General features: G+C 45.3%; 2 protein-coding genes across 3 annotated transcripts in view; one reads left to right on the top strand and one right to left on the bottom strand.

Moving 5' to 3' along the window:
• The window catches only part of LOC135401772 (steroid hormone receptor ERR1-like), a 54,369-nt gene extending 41,550 nt beyond the window's left edge, over positions 1-12,819 (bottom strand). Inside the window, exons 1-2 of one of the 2 annotated variants that reach the window (XM_064634349.1) lie at positions 12,577-12,819; positions 12,443-12,498 (exon numbers count right to left, since the gene is read on the bottom strand). The gene's annotated coding sequence lies outside the window, so the exon portion shown is untranslated. The other variant, XM_064634351.1, reaches the window with a different exon arrangement.
• A 223-nt stretch (positions 12,820-13,042) lies between these two features.
• LOC135401771 (uncharacterized) lies at positions 13,043-17,720 on the top strand. Its single transcript, XM_064634348.1, has 3 exons — positions 13,043-13,459; positions 13,740-14,277; positions 15,229-17,720. Exons 1-3 carry the CDS (start codon positions 13,440-13,442, stop codon positions 16,162-16,164), a joined length of 1,494 nt encoding a protein of 497 aa, XP_064490418.1. The 5' UTR covers positions 13,043-13,439; the 3' UTR covers positions 16,165-17,720.
• Positions 17,721-19,037: the final 1,317 nt, after the last annotated feature.

Raw genomic sequence — 19,037 nt, 5'->3', positions numbered from 1 at the left:
GCATGCAATGTAGTCTTCCCGCCGTACTTGACGAGCAATGCGCAGTTGGTGGCAACTTCAACACAGTGTTGCCCGTAATTTTCAATTTTAATTTTCTAAAAAAAATTATGAGTCAAATTCGACTGCATGTAGTGAATATAAATAGTCTTTGTTGTTGATTTACCGCATTCGAAAAAGTAAAAGCTTTTCACAAATAGGTGCCAGATTTTCAAAAGCCAGCGAGACTCAACGTTGTGATGACATAATCCCACGCTCGCTTTCGTTGCCTAGTATGTAAATAGCTCGCCATTGATGTGCTTGTAAAAATGGGGCTCACGTATACCTTACTAGTACTCCATAAACAACGCTTCAAGCCTGGCTATACCCGCCGGGCAAACATTATTTTCCAAAACGTTATACTCTACGAAACCGTGAGTACCAAGAGTACGGTAGAGCGGAATCACTCTACGAGGGGACGCTGTCAAGTCAAAGATCAGCAACCTCATGTCGACCAATTCAAAGGAACAAGGCGATTGGTTTATCGTATTTACGTTACCTCTATCGTGAACACCTCCCGATCTTCGCAGTAACGATTGGATAAGAGAAACTGCATTGACGGACAGACATATTAGTTACCTGAACGCATACGAGCGAAAATTATGCACCACGATGAACAGAACGAGACATCGCGTGACGATGTGCCATTTACCGGAACGAACAGTATCCCAATGAGAACACGTATTCCACCAAGGTGAGCTCGTAAAGTACCGTGTGTAGCCCTGTGTGGCCATGCGTTGACTTCGCAGTGTTCTTCCTGTGTCGAACACAATAATAACGGCACGGTGAGTCGAGCCGTAAAGATTGAATGGGACCGCCGCAGTTATTGCGTAAGCATTTAAAGATAACGGATGAGGTTCTTGTCTCTTTTTCGCCTTATGTTGCTTACGTCTAGACGCTGGATGACCACATATTCGGTGCCTTGCGTAGAAGTCTGATATAGGATTATACAGACTCGTTACGACAGTGACGTCACATGACGTCTGGCACTGCATAGCGTGATAATGAGTTTTAGTACTGCATACGCCAACGAGCACGCCCCGCATGCGTGGCTTGTGTAGCGGTAGCGCGCGTGCAACGTTATCACGCTATTTTCTTGCGTATGCCAGGTGATTGCCTACGCCGCAGCTATAAATTTGTATTATTCTTATGCCTCTCGTGTGCTTACGTAAAATACCTATAGTCGTGATCCGACAGTAGAAGTCATGCGTTCAACCCCAGAAATGTAGCTTGTTCCTATTGGCTGCAATAGCCATCCCTCTACGTCACGACAACTGCGCCGACACCGAAACTAGAGCAGCCCTACTGGCGGCACCTGGTGGCGCTCAAGTACAATTTATTCCTCAGATTAACTGTGTTCGGGTTGACGGACAACATTTCGCGCCGTTCTTAGGTACATCCTATCGCGTTAGAGGGCGGTGTACGCTTTCCTTTTTCTGGGGTCGCAACAGTAATGCTCCGAAGCAACACCGTCTGCTACTTTGCTTTGTCAGGTGCATTTCTTGACCGAGAGGGGGAACCCCTTCTACTCCTTCTGCGAACCGTTTCAAGAAAGGAAAATTCCAAATATAGAGGGTTGCGGCCGCGTGCTTTGCACGTAACCAAAAGTAAAGAGGTACATAAATAAAGTAAGTAAATTTTGTGTCTTCCACTTGTCTCAGGTAACCCTTTCCAACGGCATTTTTTTAGAAGATATCATCGCAAATGAGAAAGGTCAAGCACAGAACATTTTTTTAGGCTTTAGACCAGCGTGTCCGTCCATCCGTTGCCTTACTGGGTCACGTGCTCACTTTACCCCAAACGATGGACAATAAAACAAATGGACATGAATGGAACAAAAGATGCAGCTTTTCTTCTTTTCTCACATGTCTTGCCGGTCAAGCATGGGCTATCATCAGGTGACGCAAAATACCATCTCCAAATAATCATTCACGTTGACTTGATTCGGCAAAAATAAGGAAAGGACACGAGAGAGAGGCGCATCTCCGAAGCAACCCTCGGAGGGACAGAAAGGAGGTACCAAGGCCAGTGGGAGCGATGCCATCTGTCGGGCACTCCATTACGCGCCATCCTAATCAGCATCACAATACGCGGACGGAAGAGCATCCATATTCCACGCAACTGGATCGCCTGCATGGGAAAAGTGCTTTCTCAAGGACGCATATACTAACGCGCCCATGTGTGAAGCAGATCAATCAATATATACGAACAGTGGGACACTGACTGAGCAATAAGAAGCAACGTTACTTGACACACAAAGGATGAAAGTTGGAGGTAAATATAATCTCATGAGCATCATTACAAACGCAATTTTTCGTTCCGGTCGACACACACAGCATGTTTTGCGCTTCGTATGTGGACGTAGATGAGAATCTGCCCTTAGCTCTGTACCCGCCCCGTTTCTAGTTAACGCCCACGTATAACGGATGAAGAGCGTGACCCAACCAATAGGAGCATGTCATACTGTACATGTATAGAAGGTCACAGCAGAGCACCAAGGGGTTGGTGGTGCGGCAATCATACTTGTAACATATGTGACACTTCGAAACTTGGCTTTAAGAAAGCGTCCTTAACGATTATGAAATGACCGTCGAGCACGGTTGCAATCACTGGGGTGTTGAAAGTCGTCACTTCCATTGCCTCAAGTGATCAGAGATATTACAATAGTAAAAGGGGCGAATCGCTTCCTTCTCTGGATAAACAGATATACCTTGATTCATAAACGCTTTGTTTTTGGTTCTTACCCCGGAAACTTTCCGATCGCTATATGCGGGCAGGCGTTGAAATTAAGTCTTGTTTGGCACCCTATATATGTTTCGCGAGGCGTCCAGCCAATCACACCATCGAGGGTATGCTACAGCATTGAATATCGTTATAACCGGGTTCAACCCTCTTGCACTGGCAAGACAGAAAAATAATGTAGTTTTGGTATCTCCTGCGTTGCTGTGCATTTCCCTTTCTAATTTGTTGTGCATTTCTTTTGAAATGTTTATTGACGTCGGCTATTTTTAATTGCGCCAGATGATTGTTTAACTCCGCTTACTTCCTTCTCATTTATTACAACATATTTCAGACGCTTCACAGGACATAAAGCGGTGCCACGGTTTTCAATACGGGACTCGTCAACGTGTGCAGTGTTTCGAACGCAAACAAAACGTGTCACTTTCTTGTGCACGGGGAAGTGCGGGAACATTGCCAGCGAAGACACTTACATGAAGATGGATACGTGCAGAGAACGTATTCTCACGCACGGAGCTACTTTAGACCACGTAGTATGCGATATCCCTGCGCAACGCTTCAAGGCAGTGATTTATCCAGACCCCCCCTGCAATGGGGGGTTTTATCTCAGCTTAAGACACATGTCGGTGATGATATCTATAACGTACAGCTGTAATACTGACCAGGGATCGGAACCGAAACTGAACCGAAATAAGCTTAGGCGGTTCACACGTCATGTGCGTTGTGAGAAATCCGATTTACACAGCGGATTGAGTCGCGTTGCCAAACAAATCCGAAACCGAAATTGAACAAAACCCCGCGGCTATTGCGTTCGTTCAGTTGTAGGCTTCCTTGAACGCGATTTTTATCGTCCAGCAACCCAAAGTTTTCATTTTGGGCTGTCCCCCAGCAGGATGTGACAGGGTGTGTACGATGAGTGAACATAAAGAGTACAGTATGCTACCGTAACGTTGCACCTGAAATTAGAGCCCTGCACGGGCACGGGCCGGGCCGAGCCCGGGCCGACAAAATACGCTAGCACCGCGGGTCGGGCCGGGCCCGGGCCAACAAATATGTTTCCGAGAGTCAGGCCCGGCCGGGCCACGCAGCTAATTCCACACAATGGAGATGCATTAGTTCATATCTTCATGCGCTTGCGTCATTCCTGTGCACATTTTGCAAAGACAAGCAAGGAATACTGCATTAGGCATATGATTCGACCCTCTAGAACATTCTGAAAGCCACTTTACATTGCTCCTCACTCCTATTTCACTATTTCACAATCACTTGGCAAAGCTTGGGGAGAGGGGTATGGACTGGGAGAAGGAGTTTGTCGACAGCATCCTCTACCTCCGCAAAATCTTGACAGTGTAACGATAACGCCCATGCCCGCGTACGTTCTGGATTTCATTTGGTCTGGTGCGGTTATGGTGTTAAACCGCCCTCACTTGTATGTTTGTCTTCTCTCCTTATAAATTTACTGATAAATTTGTTTGATAATCGCCAGAAACGCGTACGTCGCGGCTGCAAATACTATGCCGGGATCTACTCGCCGGGTCACCGGGCCGGGCCGGGCCGCATAAAAATATGAAGGTCCGGGCCCGGGTCGGGCCCGGAAAAGTCAGCCCGTGCAGGGCTCTACGTGAAATGCAGATCTGTACCACTGCTGTGTCGGCAACAACAATTGTTGTTTGAGAATCGTAAGGATGTGCTTTCTGCTAACCCATGGGAATCTGCTCAAAATTCACTTTCGTGAACCGGTTCGAACCGATATTTTGCGCTGCTGAGGAGCTGCATGAACCCGAACCAATATGCCTGAACCTGAACCCGAACCGGTTCCGATCGCTGATACCACGGTCCTTTGACAGAACCTGTCCTGACACAACACACCCTCTCCATTTCTTGCAACACCCCCGTGCTTGCGATTTTGGATGAAACGTACAGATAATAAAATAAATAGAAAATATAAAAACCACAGGGTAAACAAAAAGTATGACTATAAAAACAGCAAAAAAAGGTCTGCCTCAGACTCGTACGCGCTACCCTTCAGTTTCGACAAAATATCGGTCTTATTACAAAGACATTCATAATTGTTTTCTCCAATTTGGTTTGTTGGTGAGAATTACCAGAGCAAGAATATTTACGTGCAATGCCATTATCCGCCTAAGCAGGAGCACGGATTGACTGAGCGCGGAACAGATTGCGTCAACCTCTCTCTCTATTTGTTCATTGTATGATAGATGGGAAAACCACGTCTTATTTAAATAAAGTAGGGATGTGCCAACCGAATCCACGTTTGTTGCTTTCTTTTCCACCGAAAGCCTCATTGACCGACGGGTGTTTACATTGCTCTCGACTGAAAGTGTTCAGGCAGGAACTGTTACATATGGTTTAGCTTTTGATTGTTGCTTTAGCTTTATGGAAATAATTCAGGCCCGAGAATTTATGTATTTCTTGTAGTCGATGAACAATATGTTAAATAAATGAACTCTGTGGGTATATTTTCTCCCGAAATTCAACTATTTTATATTTGTTTGTTTGGTTTTTTCATAAAACAAATGTATCACATTCTGCTTCGAAACTCTTTTCGGTACAAGTTTTTTTTTTCTTAGCTTTCTAAAAGTTGTGTTTTTAAAGAGAGGATTCGAAAGATTCGAATTGGATTCCCAGAACCTTCCTTGGATTTCGTCCCATCTCTAAAATAAAGTAACACAATTTAGCCCGCATAAATTGTGGACTAAGCAGTGCGCCCCCGCTATACGGCAACTTCTGCCTGGTTGGTTAATTGGTATGGGACCTGCTGCGGCATATTGCTTGTTGGGGGATGTTCGTACTGGGCCGACTTCGCAGGGAAGCCCAGACAGGATTCGAACCCGGGTCGTGGAAAGCGACCATCTTAGCCAAATTCGAGTCATCTTTTGAAAGCCACACAACGCTCATTTTCAACATATTTATTTACGAGACTATATACACATCTATTTAATCGGGATGAAATTCTTTCTTTGTCAATGGAAAGATATACTGTGCTGACATTCATGTCCCAATGCCCATGCAAAGAACTGTTTTAACCATCCAAGCCACAAGGAGCTGGTTTCTTCAAAGTGTGTGTGCATCGAAAGTATTTCGTCTTTCTTGGATAGGCCACGGTGGATAGGCACAGATGTTAATCGTGTCATCGAGTGAGAAAAAAGATGAAAGAAATGAGTCCCATTTTGGGAGACAATTGAAGTAGTTTTGGCACCAACCGGCGGGGGCCCGAAATAAATTGGCTCCCCCTCGTTATAAAGCGACGAAGGCCACATTTCGTTTCTAGCAGACAGCTTGGCTGTCACTGAAAGGCCGAGCAACGCCACGCCGGTTGCGTGAGAGCCAAAGTGCGTCGCAAAGAACGGTTGTGCACCAAATGCACCGAAAAAAAGTTAGTGCTTTTGAGCCTTTGGTGGAAATGAGCAGGAGGGGAGAAGCTGCTCATAAGCACAACTTTTTTTCGGTGCATATGGGCGTTCCAAATTAGTGCTCCATAACAAGTGTTTCTGCCCAGGACACAAACTCATAGCCACAGATGCTTCCTAAATGATCCCTCCTCTCCCTCTAAATCATCTCTAACAGCGCCTCCACGAAAACGGCTAAGAGAATGCAGGCATCACGGATTGACAACGTCACGACCGTGAGGCACCGCGAGTATACAGAGAGAAAGGAGGCAACCACACTCTTGCGCTACCACAGCTAAACTGTCGATGCTCTCGGTGCCGTTATCCCACTCGCTTTCTCACACGATGGAAATTCATGTTCCCAGGCACAGAAGAACAACAGTGCCTGCCAAGTCGTCCTTTCGGCATACCAGTGGAAATGACAAAGAAGCGTGGTGGCTAAAAATGTATCTACGGCGGACGATACTTTGGAGAGCGAGAAGTGGTCCCGCTGGTCGTAGCAGTTCGGGACAGGTGTCCCAAAATAAATGGCTCCCATCTCCGTAGAGATCGGGATCAAGGTCTGGATGTTTGCTCCTCCGGAATGCTCCGACCGTTCAAGGAGCATTCAAGTGTAAGCCGCTAGGTGGTGCTCGTGCATCCCGTATCAAACAAGGGCACACTCTGTTCTTACCACTGGACTTGCCTCAAGTGCGAAACAATTGTTGGCTATACACTATACCCATCGCTATCAAGATAAGACAGCATGATACGTCACTATACGGACGACATCACACTGTCTTGTCTTGGGTCTGATCTACTGCAGCCTCCCAGCAGGCTGGATAAACGATTTGAGTGCTATGCCTAGCATATCAACATGACATGAAACGATCACAAACAAGGTCGCAGAAGAATCCATCTTGGAGTGGTCGGTGAAGCGATGACCGAATGAACGAGACTCAGGGAAACTCTCTAACGAGCCAATGTCGAAATCAAAGCGCTTTGTCATAAAGCTGCCTCGGTAGGAGAATGGTCATTGTTGAATGATCAATAATCGCGGCGCCGACCATAATGATGAAATGAAAGTGCAACTGCATATCTGCAAGTACGAAGACACACTAAAGAAAATATATTCTCGTCAAAGTGATTTATGTGCGCACCAGCCAGTACGTAATACGAAAGATGAAGCGAAAATGCCACTGGAGATAGGCGAAATGAAAGGAGTCGTTTGTTGTCTGATCACCCCTCTTATACTATGTCCCGCCCATTTCCTACTAGATTATAACGACTACGTCATAAAGGCACCCCTTCCTAGCGCCGCGTTTGGAAGCTAGCGGTGGCGCTACTCAATTTCGCTTAACTTAGTACAAGCGGTCCCACAGGCGATGCTTCTTTCGAAAGTTGATTATCATCATCATTCGACGCGTTCTCATAGGAGCTGTTGCTGTCCGCGCGTTCAAAATTCAAATTTCCGTTGTCCAATCATGATTTAAATCTCGCGGGCCGATGAGTAGCGCTTCCCTCATAGGGGTTGCCGTTTACGATCTAGTAGGTCGTGCTCAGAGGAATACAGCTCTCTTTAGTATAGATTAATTTCGGGTACTGGAACGTCGAGACAAATATTCCTCAAAGCGCCTTTTAGAGCGTGTAATACAAGAATGAGCGTATTATTTATTCGTGTGTAGGGCGGCGGCGATCGCCTTGATGGAATTGTCCCTTCCTATGAAACACCAGCTAATGGAGATTTGCGGGCTGCTACACGGAAACGGCGTCACCCCCACCGTAAAGCAATTACGTCAGGATTACCGGGACCGTTCTCACCGCATCAACGGGTCACTTTTGATTTTTGCGGAAATCGAATGGACGCTGCAAGTAGACAGAAGGATTTCGACGTAGCGCTTACAATATCAAGTAAAAACAAGGGGCTCGACGTGGTTTAACATTAATCAAAGTTTTCCCCCTCCTTTCTTCCCAACACACCTCACCTGAGTCAAGTTGAAATAACTTTGGGGAGAAAAGCACCTATGCCTGGATTCGACCAGGGATCATAAACTCTCCCCTTCGGAGGGTGAACGCCACCACATCAGTTGAGTGTTTCTCGGGCGTTGGTGGCGAGCCGAAGGTTCAGAAGATACAGAGAGCAATGCAATCCAAAGAAGAAGGACAGAAAACTTTCTCATTTTTGACCGCAGAGCCGTGGAGTAACTGTGACAATGAGCGATGCGGAATAGCAAGGAAGTATGCGCCCTGGGCCGACTTCAACGAGAACATCTGGAACCCGAGAAAGCACAGTTGTTAAGACGACATTGTATCCACCCTCTAACACTGCTAGTATAGCAACAGAGTGCATCCAAAAAGCGGATGACCAGACGAACCCCACGAGGTTAGACAACGAGCCATTTCGAAACAACCGACCAGGATCACACACCCCACTGATATATGAGAACTTTGTAACAGTTTTTTACAGTCACTGTGAAAACAGAAACACGGATATACACAGAACATTATTCGGTACACCGTGACGAGTGTAGCTCGTCAATCCTGATGACGGAGATCTATGTGCCAAAAGACATTTTCATAGGAATATATAAACATATTGGCATACAAAAATGGGATTGACTGAACTGCAACGAAAGCACGTGAAAGCAAAGAACCAGCCAACGAGAAGAAAGGACGCCAGCCTACACATCCACAGAATTTCAACAAAGGTACACATCCGAGTTGTACAAAAGCCATTGTGAGCCATCTCCCATAATGCACAGGAGGGAAAAACAAAAGAAAAGTGCCTATCTGCACAAAACCCATATGGGGGCTGATCATTTAATCGTGCGACAATTTTTTGTGACTGACCGACTAGACTTATTAGCAAGTAGGTCCTTTAATCTTTGAAGCAGTGTAACTCTGATTGTGTGCACTTATTCCAGACTGATGAAAGAACCTCTGGTAGACATTTTGTGAAACAGATCTCCTCTGTCTGTTCTACGTCATCCTATCAGGGACCCTTGATTGTTCCCTTCCACTGTGGAAACAAGGGCTTGCGCAGAGCATGGCAAAGTGACTAGGGAGGATGGGTCAGTGGTGTTCAGGGTTGCCAGGTGAAAATCCTGAAAAATCGCCAATGCACACTAAGAAAGTAGCAAAAAGTAGCCAATTTTCCATGTATCTAGCAGATTGTGTCGTGCAGGCATCATATCACATGGAATGAGGATAACACCTCTGTGGTAATCGTACCACGAAACTTGTAGGTGATACAGATTGATCAATTAGCAATTCATGTCGAGGCACATGATATTTCAAGAAAAAAAAAAGAGCAGGGTCATACTTTACGTTGCACATGAAACATGACCAGAGAACGAAACATAATCAGTCTGTCGGCCACTACCGTGTCAAAGAGAAAGCTTGTGGTAGTTAGATTAATGACAAGTCACGTCTCAACGTCGCAAGAGAACATGATTACGAGCGATACAGCAGCGCAGGGTCTGTGGATAAATTTCACCCAACCAAGGAATCTTTGACGAGTGCCAAAACCCCTGCAGAGAAACAAAATAGCCTGAAGGACATCGTACCGGCTGAGAGAAAGCCGATCATTATGAACGCACTGCATGCACTTCGGCATTAGGTGTGTTGCCAAGATGAAAACTGTCCTGTTTTACATACACAGAAGTCTCAAGTATCCGCAAAGTAGCCAGAAAATAGCCAAGTTGCCACTGCCCAAATTTAGGAACCACGCCACTCAGAAAGTAGCCAAATCTGGCAACCCTGGCTAGTGTTTTCTCCCAGAAATTCATTTGTAGTGACAGACCTGTGAGCAAGGATCATTATCACAGTGCAGGACACAAGTGCTGCTTGGATTTTCTAGCATGTACCGAATGCTATTCGAACATCTGGGACAAGTAATTGTCCCGGATTACAGGACACTGTGATTCCCTCTCATACATAATGTAAAACCCTGAGGCTTGGGAACACGAAGGGACAGACCCAACACCAAGTCTCGAAGAGTCCAAGTTTTTGAGACTCGATGTTGTGTCTGTCCCTTATTTGTGTTCCCTAGTGTCAGGGTTTTATATTATGCATCAACTTGACCAGCCATCTCTTCATTCCCTCTTATATGTTGGTGTATGAGAAAACATGTTATCAAAATGTGCAATCTCTCCCAGAGTGAGATGTCAGTGAGCGTCGGTCCCCTCGGTGTGGTGGGGGCCTGTCCGAGTAGCCTGCCGAAGGATTGACGTCTACTTTTGCAACAAAGAGACCTCTCAAGTGCCTTCGATAAACTTTGGCCAAACCCTCGACAGAATGGCGAGGTAGCAGCTTGAGATCCATAGTTAAAACGCTGCAACACTGTTCTCGTCAAGTGTGGAGCATATGCGGGGAGATTCGGGTCTTGCACATGCACATAGTTGCCACTTTGTTGCATACTGTATAGCATCGTCTCCAGGAATAAAATTATCAGTCCTTCTCACGCTGTACGTCCCAGTTGCTTTTGGATTCGCTCGTAATATTTCAAGCAAACCAACATGCTCTTTGACAAGCGTTCTCCTACAGTTCCTAAGTTCATAACAAATTCTTCATAAAAATGATGCGGTATTGCCAATGTCTCCTTTTTACCCAGCACAATTCTTTATCGGAAGGACAAAATTTCTAGGTATAAAACAATCCAAACTCGTCCTGCTGAGGGTACCATAAAAATACTAATAAATAAATAAATAGCGGCATATTTCTGTAATGACCCTTATACGCTGACATGTATAAGGCTTTTTTTTTTGGCAAAATATGGCAGTACCACAGTGTACGTCATATGTGCATGATCGTGCACGTGTATGGAAATATGTATGATGGCATCTATTCAGTCTCTGATTTACATGGATGCCGTGCATGGACTGGAGCAAATGCAGTGCTTGTGATATAGAAGAAAAGGCACAAGGTTTTTGTGGTTTTAAGTGTTGTATCGGGCTCCGCTAATTGGAACAGGCACAGTGCTGAGTTCCAATAATGTTGTGACGTCTATCAGCTTACCTCACCAAATATAACATCTGAAAAACATTCGACCATACATGTATGGGAAAGGTGTCAAGGTAATGAGAATCAAATGAAGTTACATCGAAAGCATTCGCATGTATGCAAAAAAAATCAATGCTCTAATGGCAATACTGAAAGGGAGCGTGACATTTTGACTAGGCAGTGTCAGTTTTTATAGAAGCTGAAAGCAGTCAAAGCGATCGAGAAAACATTCTGGTATCTGTGTGTCATAAAATGAACCATACCAAAGAAAGGCTACAAGAACTGTAGTGTAACCAGAAGGTGTAAAGAACAACAGAAGATCAACACAGCACTAGCAAGCATAGAAAACCTTGTTTAGACCCAAAACCCAACCCCGATCCATTCATACTTGTAAAAGAAGAGCTTTTACCCAGCTAGACCAAAAATAATTAATTGACACTCTTGTTGCGTGAACAAACACATTGCATGCACACATTCGGTTCACCCGCATCAAGCACTTCAGGTAAATGTTGCAGTAGCAAGTGCGAGAAGTTGACAACTTTCGCTAGCGTTACACTACCTATCTGAAGCCGTACCTATGAAATACACTTGCCTAGCACGGGCTCAGCACGAATCTTGTGTACAAGATCTCAATAACTGTCTGCCGCCAGCAAACGCTAGGCAGCCTTGAGGGCTATCTACCGCTAAAGAAATGGAAAAGCCGTTATCTCTGGAAGATACGTTCTGGATCAACATAGCGGGCACATATTGTAACGAACGCAATTGATCTAAATAACATAATTGATAACATTGGCGGCTCCCAGCTTGAGGTTTTTCCCTCTGCGTGCACGGGTCTCTAGCGAAACACTTTGCAGGCGACAACGCCAAGTCAATCAAAGTTCCAAGTTCATTTTCAGAATGTTCAAGGTGTTTAGAAACGCGAGCAGACACGAAAACAACGGCGAACCGCAGCTGAGAAAATGCAAGGCTGACTGAACACCTTTTGAGGAGACGTGTGTTGCCTCTACCCGTACACCTGAAACCTCAGCAAACTTTCAAATCTATCCACATTTCTCAATGTCAAAATGTAATCGCGCTTGGACGTGTACAAAGAGAATGTTTACGTGCTTCATACAAAAGAGCATATGATGCACACAAACGTTTGACTACGTTGAGTCGCGTAAAATAAACAATCTCAACTCGCCGGTTCATGGAACAGCAGACGATTTCTGGGCATGAAAGGCTTAGCTGCGTTATGCAAGCAGCCCTGAAGAATCATGGACTGAAGCGAAACTTACCTGCTGAAACAGGTGAGGTTCAGGTGGGGTCAAGGGTAGCGGAGGGTGAAAGTCCTCTGTCGTGGGAAAGTGCACGTGAATCAACAAAAGCACGTAAACGAAAGTAGAAAGTGCTCACAATCTACCCTACTAACCTATATCCCACACAACACTAGCATCCGATGTCCCGGATGTAAATCAGATGGCGCATGCGTCGCTCGCGAACTAAAACCAGTGAAAACGAAGAGCAAACCGATTTTGTGATTTTGTTGCGCCTTTTCATTTGGGAACGTGCACCTGTGTCCCAACTCATTTACTCGCAGCAATAGAACAGTGCGCGGATTAGGCAAAAATGTAGCGGGAATATTGTGACTCGCGCTGCAGAACACGGAACAAAAAAGTGCCACAAGAACCTGTGGCAATGCGCGTGCGTCTTATTTATTAAAATTCTATTTATTTGTTTTTTATCATTTCGTGGCAGAGTATGAGTGTTTGAAGTGCGAATACGACAGCAAAAAAAACTGGCAAATTACAGGTAACCAAAAAGCTTCGAAAACAGCGAAACGCTCACGAAGTACGAACGACATCAATACGTGTAGTGCCATCTCACGCTGGCGCATGCATCTAACTAGACTAAACTAGAAAACTAGACATGAGTCTAGTTTTCGTCTGTGATATCATTCTGATATCTGCCCTGTTTTAAAACGGATTAGGCGTTCCTGAACCTGAACCCCAACTACCTGAACCAATCCACATTACATCACGTGACGGACACGACGTGTTCGCCTGTCGGCCATGCGACTGACACAAACCACAAACCCTCCCCTAGCTCATTTTGTGCGCGCTTTTTGTGAGAACCGGTGACGGTGACATGGGGGGTTGAAATTTGTACCACTCCGTTTTAAACAGTAATTATTTCCAAAGTCACGTGTCGTGGCAATGATCGTGGTAACGGTGCCGCGAGAAGGACAAGCCCATATAAAAATATCTATGGATAAACCTGACTGAAATCCTCGAAATGCAAGGACAAAAACACAGGCAAGCTCAAGCCTTGTACAGAATTCACGGTATCGCGCTTGGCATGACCATTTTGCAAGTCGGCTTCACCTCACTGTCTCAGTGAAGTTCACTCTTCGTAGTAGTGAACATACTAACCTCACAAGGCCAAGCTAACCTAACTTGATATAATCCTATATTGCACAGGAAGCGTGAGGTGAAGCTGACTTGAAGAATGGTGACACCAACCGAAGGAATGCAAAATATATCCTCGCATTTTATGTTTCTTTTCACAAACTGACCCATCCTTGCATTCCACCAGGAACATGAGCTCCTTAGGCAGCATTACCAGTTATGCCGACCCTGAACTGGAGGACCTCATTGAGAAGCAAGATATCGTCATCCTGCAACCAAAGGACGGTTGGGTCGCACCCGATCCAATTCCTGGTGAGTGGAGTTGGAATGGAAAGACACTTGGCCTGACCAGAGAAACATTCAGCTTGTCGTCGGACCTTCTTAGGACATTAGAGTTTCCGACAGTGACATTTGCAGGATGCCCTTCCCTCGAAGCAAAGTCATCGCGTGACTTTGCTAATGCGGTGAAGAAAGTGTGCAAAGGCTGTACAAAAGTCACCATAGTGCACAACAAAGACTTAGTTACAACATTACTGCATACGTTTCAGAGTGTAGTAGAGCTGGTGTTGCCTCATAATATGAGGCTGCAGAGCTTTCTATCAGAAGACAAACTTGCAAGTAATCATTCAGTGAAGCTTCTCAAGGGGGACATGTGTGGCATAGGAGGCAACCACCTGTTGTTGGACGAACCGACTGTACTGGGCATTGTTTCCAAATGTCAGCAGGTGGGTAAAGCAGCTCGATGCTTTTGTTTTGCTTTCTTTGCATGTTTGTGAGCAGGAAAGCTGAAACCACGACCATGTCATAATCGATAACACCTGTGAGGCACTACTCATCTACATCACATCTACACACGATTGGACGATGGAAATTTGAATTTTGAACACGCGGACGTACGATAACCGTAGCAGACTCCCATGAAAACGTGTAGAATGATGATGATAATCAACTTTAGAAAGACGCATCTCTCGTGGGACATCCACCGCTACACAAAACCACTAAGCTCAAGCTCAAGTACAAAGTATTGCAGAAGTTGAGGAAGCAATAACCGGGTCGATGAGTGGCGGCACCGCTAGCGTCTAAATGCGGCACTTGGAAGGGGTGCCTATGCCATGGTCGTTATAATCTAGTAGGTCGTGGCTGAAACTTGTCAGTTATTTTCCTATATGTTGCGTTTCGTAGTTTGAAAAGTAAAAAAGAAAATGGAAAAACAACTCTGTGCTAGAAATGGCTCAGAAAGTATGTTCTGTTGAGGCATGTTATAGTATAGTACAGGGCCGTTCAGATTTACTCTGCCCTGGGCGCAAACTTGCCTGGCTACGGCTCTGGTATAGTATGATCCCTACCGAATTTAACCATTTATATTACTTTGTGTATATTTTTGCACCGGCGTACAAAAGTAAAAATATACATTAAGTAGTATGTCAAGCCCCGGCCTCTGGACTGTTTTTAACCATTCCTATTAAAATAATAATAATTCATTTCTTTCTTACGCTCACCAACAGGATGTGCAGAAAAAAAGAAATGCTGACTGTAAAATTAACTTCTGTTCCCAATTTTTGCGCACCCTGCCTGTCACACACTGCTAACCTTTGTGCTAGCTCCAATTGTGCAGTTGTAAGCACGGTATCTCTTGTATTCGGTTCATTATTATTTAGCATCTTTTCTTCACGCAGTTGGAGTACATGGACATAAACGTCGACGAACTGCTCGAGCTCGTCCCATTCACCTTCATCGACGTGGGAGAACGAAATCCTGTTCTAACACTTCAACTCAACAATTACATTCTCGGGTCTTTCCGCCACCGCGTGACACTGGAAAACATTGCCGTCAACTCTCACGTCAACATTCACTCTCTAGAAATGATTCTATCATCTAACAAATGCACGAGCAACCTAGAGATCGTCACCGGCGACGAAATCGTCGTAGCGATGATTCCTTGCTTCGAAAACGTGACGAACCTGTTCGTAAAATTTATCAACGGCACCTGCTCGTTCACGGTGTGTTTCCCGGAAGCCCTGAAGAAGTTTGAGCTTTCCTCACTCGAGCTCAGAATCTTCACCGACGTTAAACTGTCCAAAATAGCTCAACACTGCCGTCAACTGGAATCTCTATCGTTGATCGACTGTTGGATCGACGATGAAAAATTAAAGCCGGAGGCATTTGAGAACCTCAGGGTGCTTGGTGTGGGAAACCAAATAGCGTTTAGCTTGTTTGGCAAAGGTGGACTCTCGACAGTGATGTTTGCTCGACTGATTGAGCGTTGCTCAAGTTTAAACGAGTTGCATGTAAGTGGACAAGAACTCTGTCGTATTTTCTTGAAACAGAACTTTAAGAAGTCAAACTTGGTAAACCTGAAGAAACTTGTCTTGTGGACGAAACAATCGCTCGCAGACTTAGGGGTCCTTGTGTCCGACCTGGAAGCTCTGAAGACGGACTTGGTCTCGTTGGAGTGTGTGGTAACAGACAGCTTCGACATCAGACTGTTTTTCCAAGTGTACGCGCAAGACGTGAGGCTGAAATGGTTGAGCTGCACGAGGTGTGTCGCAGAGTTTGCCGTTGTGAACGGCACCATACTTGTTAGCAACAAGTTTTTTGCTGATGTTTCATAAGGGATGGATGTTATGTTTGTTGCTGGTTAATATGTGTGTCTTGTGATCTAGAACCTTATGTGTGTGAACTGATCTGATGGGTTGAGCAGCATCAGTAGAATAGGCCTGGCTGATTGAAAATTAATTGAATGATTGCAGGCAAAACACTTTGATTCTATTGGAAAGATAATTGTAAAAATTCATGCTCAGAAAAGGAAGAAAAGATATTCATCATGTAAGAATGCTGATATGTACTCTGAACTCTCAGTGATAAGTGATGTCACAAGCGCTGTGCAGCACCCCAAACAGAACAAAACCTCAGGGGTGTTCCTGTGGATATCCTCTCACGGAAATTCGGATCTCCCTGGGAGACATATTTTTTCCGACGGACGTCTCCCACATTTCCGAGTGGCCAAGGTTCGGACTTCCCACATATATCCGTCGTTTGTCCTCATAGGATGTTACATGGAGATATCTGGACATTGCACGGACTTAGTTATTTACGTCCACACGTTGTATGGATATACAAACATCCGTAGAGGAGAAAGACATTGATCCTCAGTTTTCATGGAAATCAGCATTTTTCTGCTTGCCATTTTGTTTAATCCCCGCACCTTTCCTTTTTGTTTCTCGTACATGCCATGACGGAGAACCAACGCAGCGTTTTAATGAGAAGAAAATATATATGAAAGCTCCGAGAAGACCACCCATTCCCAGAAGCTGACTTCGAAAGGCAGTGCCATTTCCTTCCAAAGAGAAAACAGATACTATATACTGCTTGTCTCGCGAGCATCCCCATATTCCAGACACCCTCTCGCCTGTGAATCAAAATGATGGGTGAGTTGTCTAAGCTTAATTCGATTACGCACGCATACAACAACGAATTGAGAAATTGATCGGTGTATCAAGACAACGTCTGTGTTTCTTACTGGCTTTGGTTGGAGACATTCAGCTGGTACATCGAAAGTCAAACTTCGCAGTGCTACATCGCTCCCAGATTTTCTCTCTAGCAATAAATGATCCGTGTAACATCCCGACAGGGCTTTAACTCGGACAATTCTTGAAACAGCCGACATCATCTGGATACAGATCCTGGGACGTCCATGTAGGAGGCTCCCAGTGATATCCGACGGATATAGATGTCCGGATATGGACCTTGGGATCTCCTTCGGACGTCCACAGGAGAAAGTGTTCTGTCTGGGACAGGGGTGATTAATTATGTGTCCTCTATGTCCGGGCCCATTTTCACACGAATTTCACTAGGATCCCAACATAAGGAAAATCATGATGCGCTGGACGGTAACAAAGTTGACGTCTCCACCACATGCTCAAAGCAGTTGCAAAGCTGCACTAAAGATCCCAACACGATTTCTGTGCATACAGGCCCTAGCCCAGATGTTGCTGCACGTGTTTGTGATGACTGTGTGTGGAACAATTGTAGCTGGTGCATGCAATCCAACTGTTTACGGAACATATGCCCTATTTCACTTGAGTTTTCCTGTTGTGTCTTACTTAATGATCCCCCTTGTTCTAGTTGAACCACACTTTGCACTATATATCTTGTACCTAGCCTGACTCCTTCTGGTTATCTTTTTAAGCAACATCAGGGGCTAAATATAGGGTTATATTTTGCCCGAATAATTCGGGTGTAATCGGGAAGAACTGAACCTGATTCAACCCAGTTGTGGTTCAGTCGAACTGAATCAGGTGCAAATCTCCGGTTTACTCGGCGTAATACACGATACACCAGCAGACACAGATTATCAATATTTAGTCAGCAGGGTCTCTGTTTGGCAGTTTGTACAAGCATAGTTGTGCATGTGCAACACAGTTTCCAAAGTTCTCTGATAGTGTAAAACACTATTAGTGAGTTTTAGTGTAAGTATGCTGTTTGCGTACGCCGTGGTGGTTCTGCGCGAAGCTCTCGTGTCTTGAGCGTGCGCAAAACCTCTATCCCTTACGTGCGCAAAGGCGATAGCGTACGATACATATATTATCGTACCACAGGCAGAATAAAAATCACGAGCTCGCAGAGGGCTCCCCCATGTCGCGGCTGAGAAAGAGAGGTCCTGGTGCCAACCAAAGGTTTATTCCATGAAACTGAGACCCATTTATATTCTACTGCCCTCCCCTTCTGGTGTCATGGAAGGTTCATGAAATAAAAACCTTTGCTTGGCAGGTCAGCGCAGCCGTCGTGTGTCTTTTACTTGTTCTGTCCTTTTTTTACCCAGCACTGTTTTTTTTAATTATTATTATTATGGATTACCAACCTGCCCATGCAGATTTCAATGGTGTTCCAAGACGTTTGACTTGTCAAAATTATAGCGAATTCGGGTGGTCATTTCGTAGCAACACGGCCGAGCGCTCGGAAATTGCAAGGTCGGCGACCGAGCTGGATCACGTGCGAATAGAGACTGTTCTTCTGAGGAACAGTCTCTGTTCGAAATATCGGCGGCTTCTGTCCTAGGGCAGCTCCCTACATCTCTACCGGTTCGATGGATTTCTACCCATCTATTTTTGTCATCCAGTTTATTCCATCATCGCTGAAATGTTACAGGTTGTCGCCGTCGGTAACATATGAGACGATGCAATGCTTGGCTAGTCGGTCATTTCGCTATTTTGGCGGGATGTCCTAACATATACCGCTCGCCGCACCGAGGTTGCAGAGGTGCCAAGGTGCCACCGCCACAACGCTCGTTCCCAGGGCAGGGGATTGGCAAAACTGGCTGGCAATATCGGCTCCCACCCAATGATAGTTCAATGTGGGGCAAGGTCGCGATTGCCATATAACCATTTCGGGCCCAAGCGGCCACGGATCCAACAGTAGGTAGTTTCTTCAGCGGGTTCTGCATAGTTTTGCTGTATGGTACCAAGCAAAGCTAGAAAACCAGTAG

The sequence above is a fragment of the Ornithodoros turicata genome, chromosome 7, assembly GCF_037126465.1.
Source record: "Ornithodoros turicata isolate Travis chromosome 7, ASM3712646v1, whole genome shotgun sequence".
Classification (NCBI taxonomy): domain Eukaryota; kingdom Metazoa; phylum Arthropoda; class Arachnida; order Ixodida; family Argasidae; genus Ornithodoros; species Ornithodoros turicata.
The sequence above is the reverse complement of the archived record's forward strand: the minus strand, read 5'-3'. Positions and strand labels throughout refer to the sequence as shown.

Coding starts and splice junctions, on each gene's coding strand:
- LOC135401771 (XM_064634348.1), top strand. CDS start 13,440: ATGCAAGGACAAAAACACAG. Junction 13,460..13,739: donor ATGCAAGGACAAAAACACAG/GCAAGCTCAAGC, acceptor GCATTCCACCAG/GAACATGAGCTCCTTAGGCA. Junction 14,278..15,228: donor TTGTTTCCAAATGTCAGCAG/GTGGGTAAAGCA, acceptor TTCTTCACGCAG/TTGGAGTACATGGACATAAA.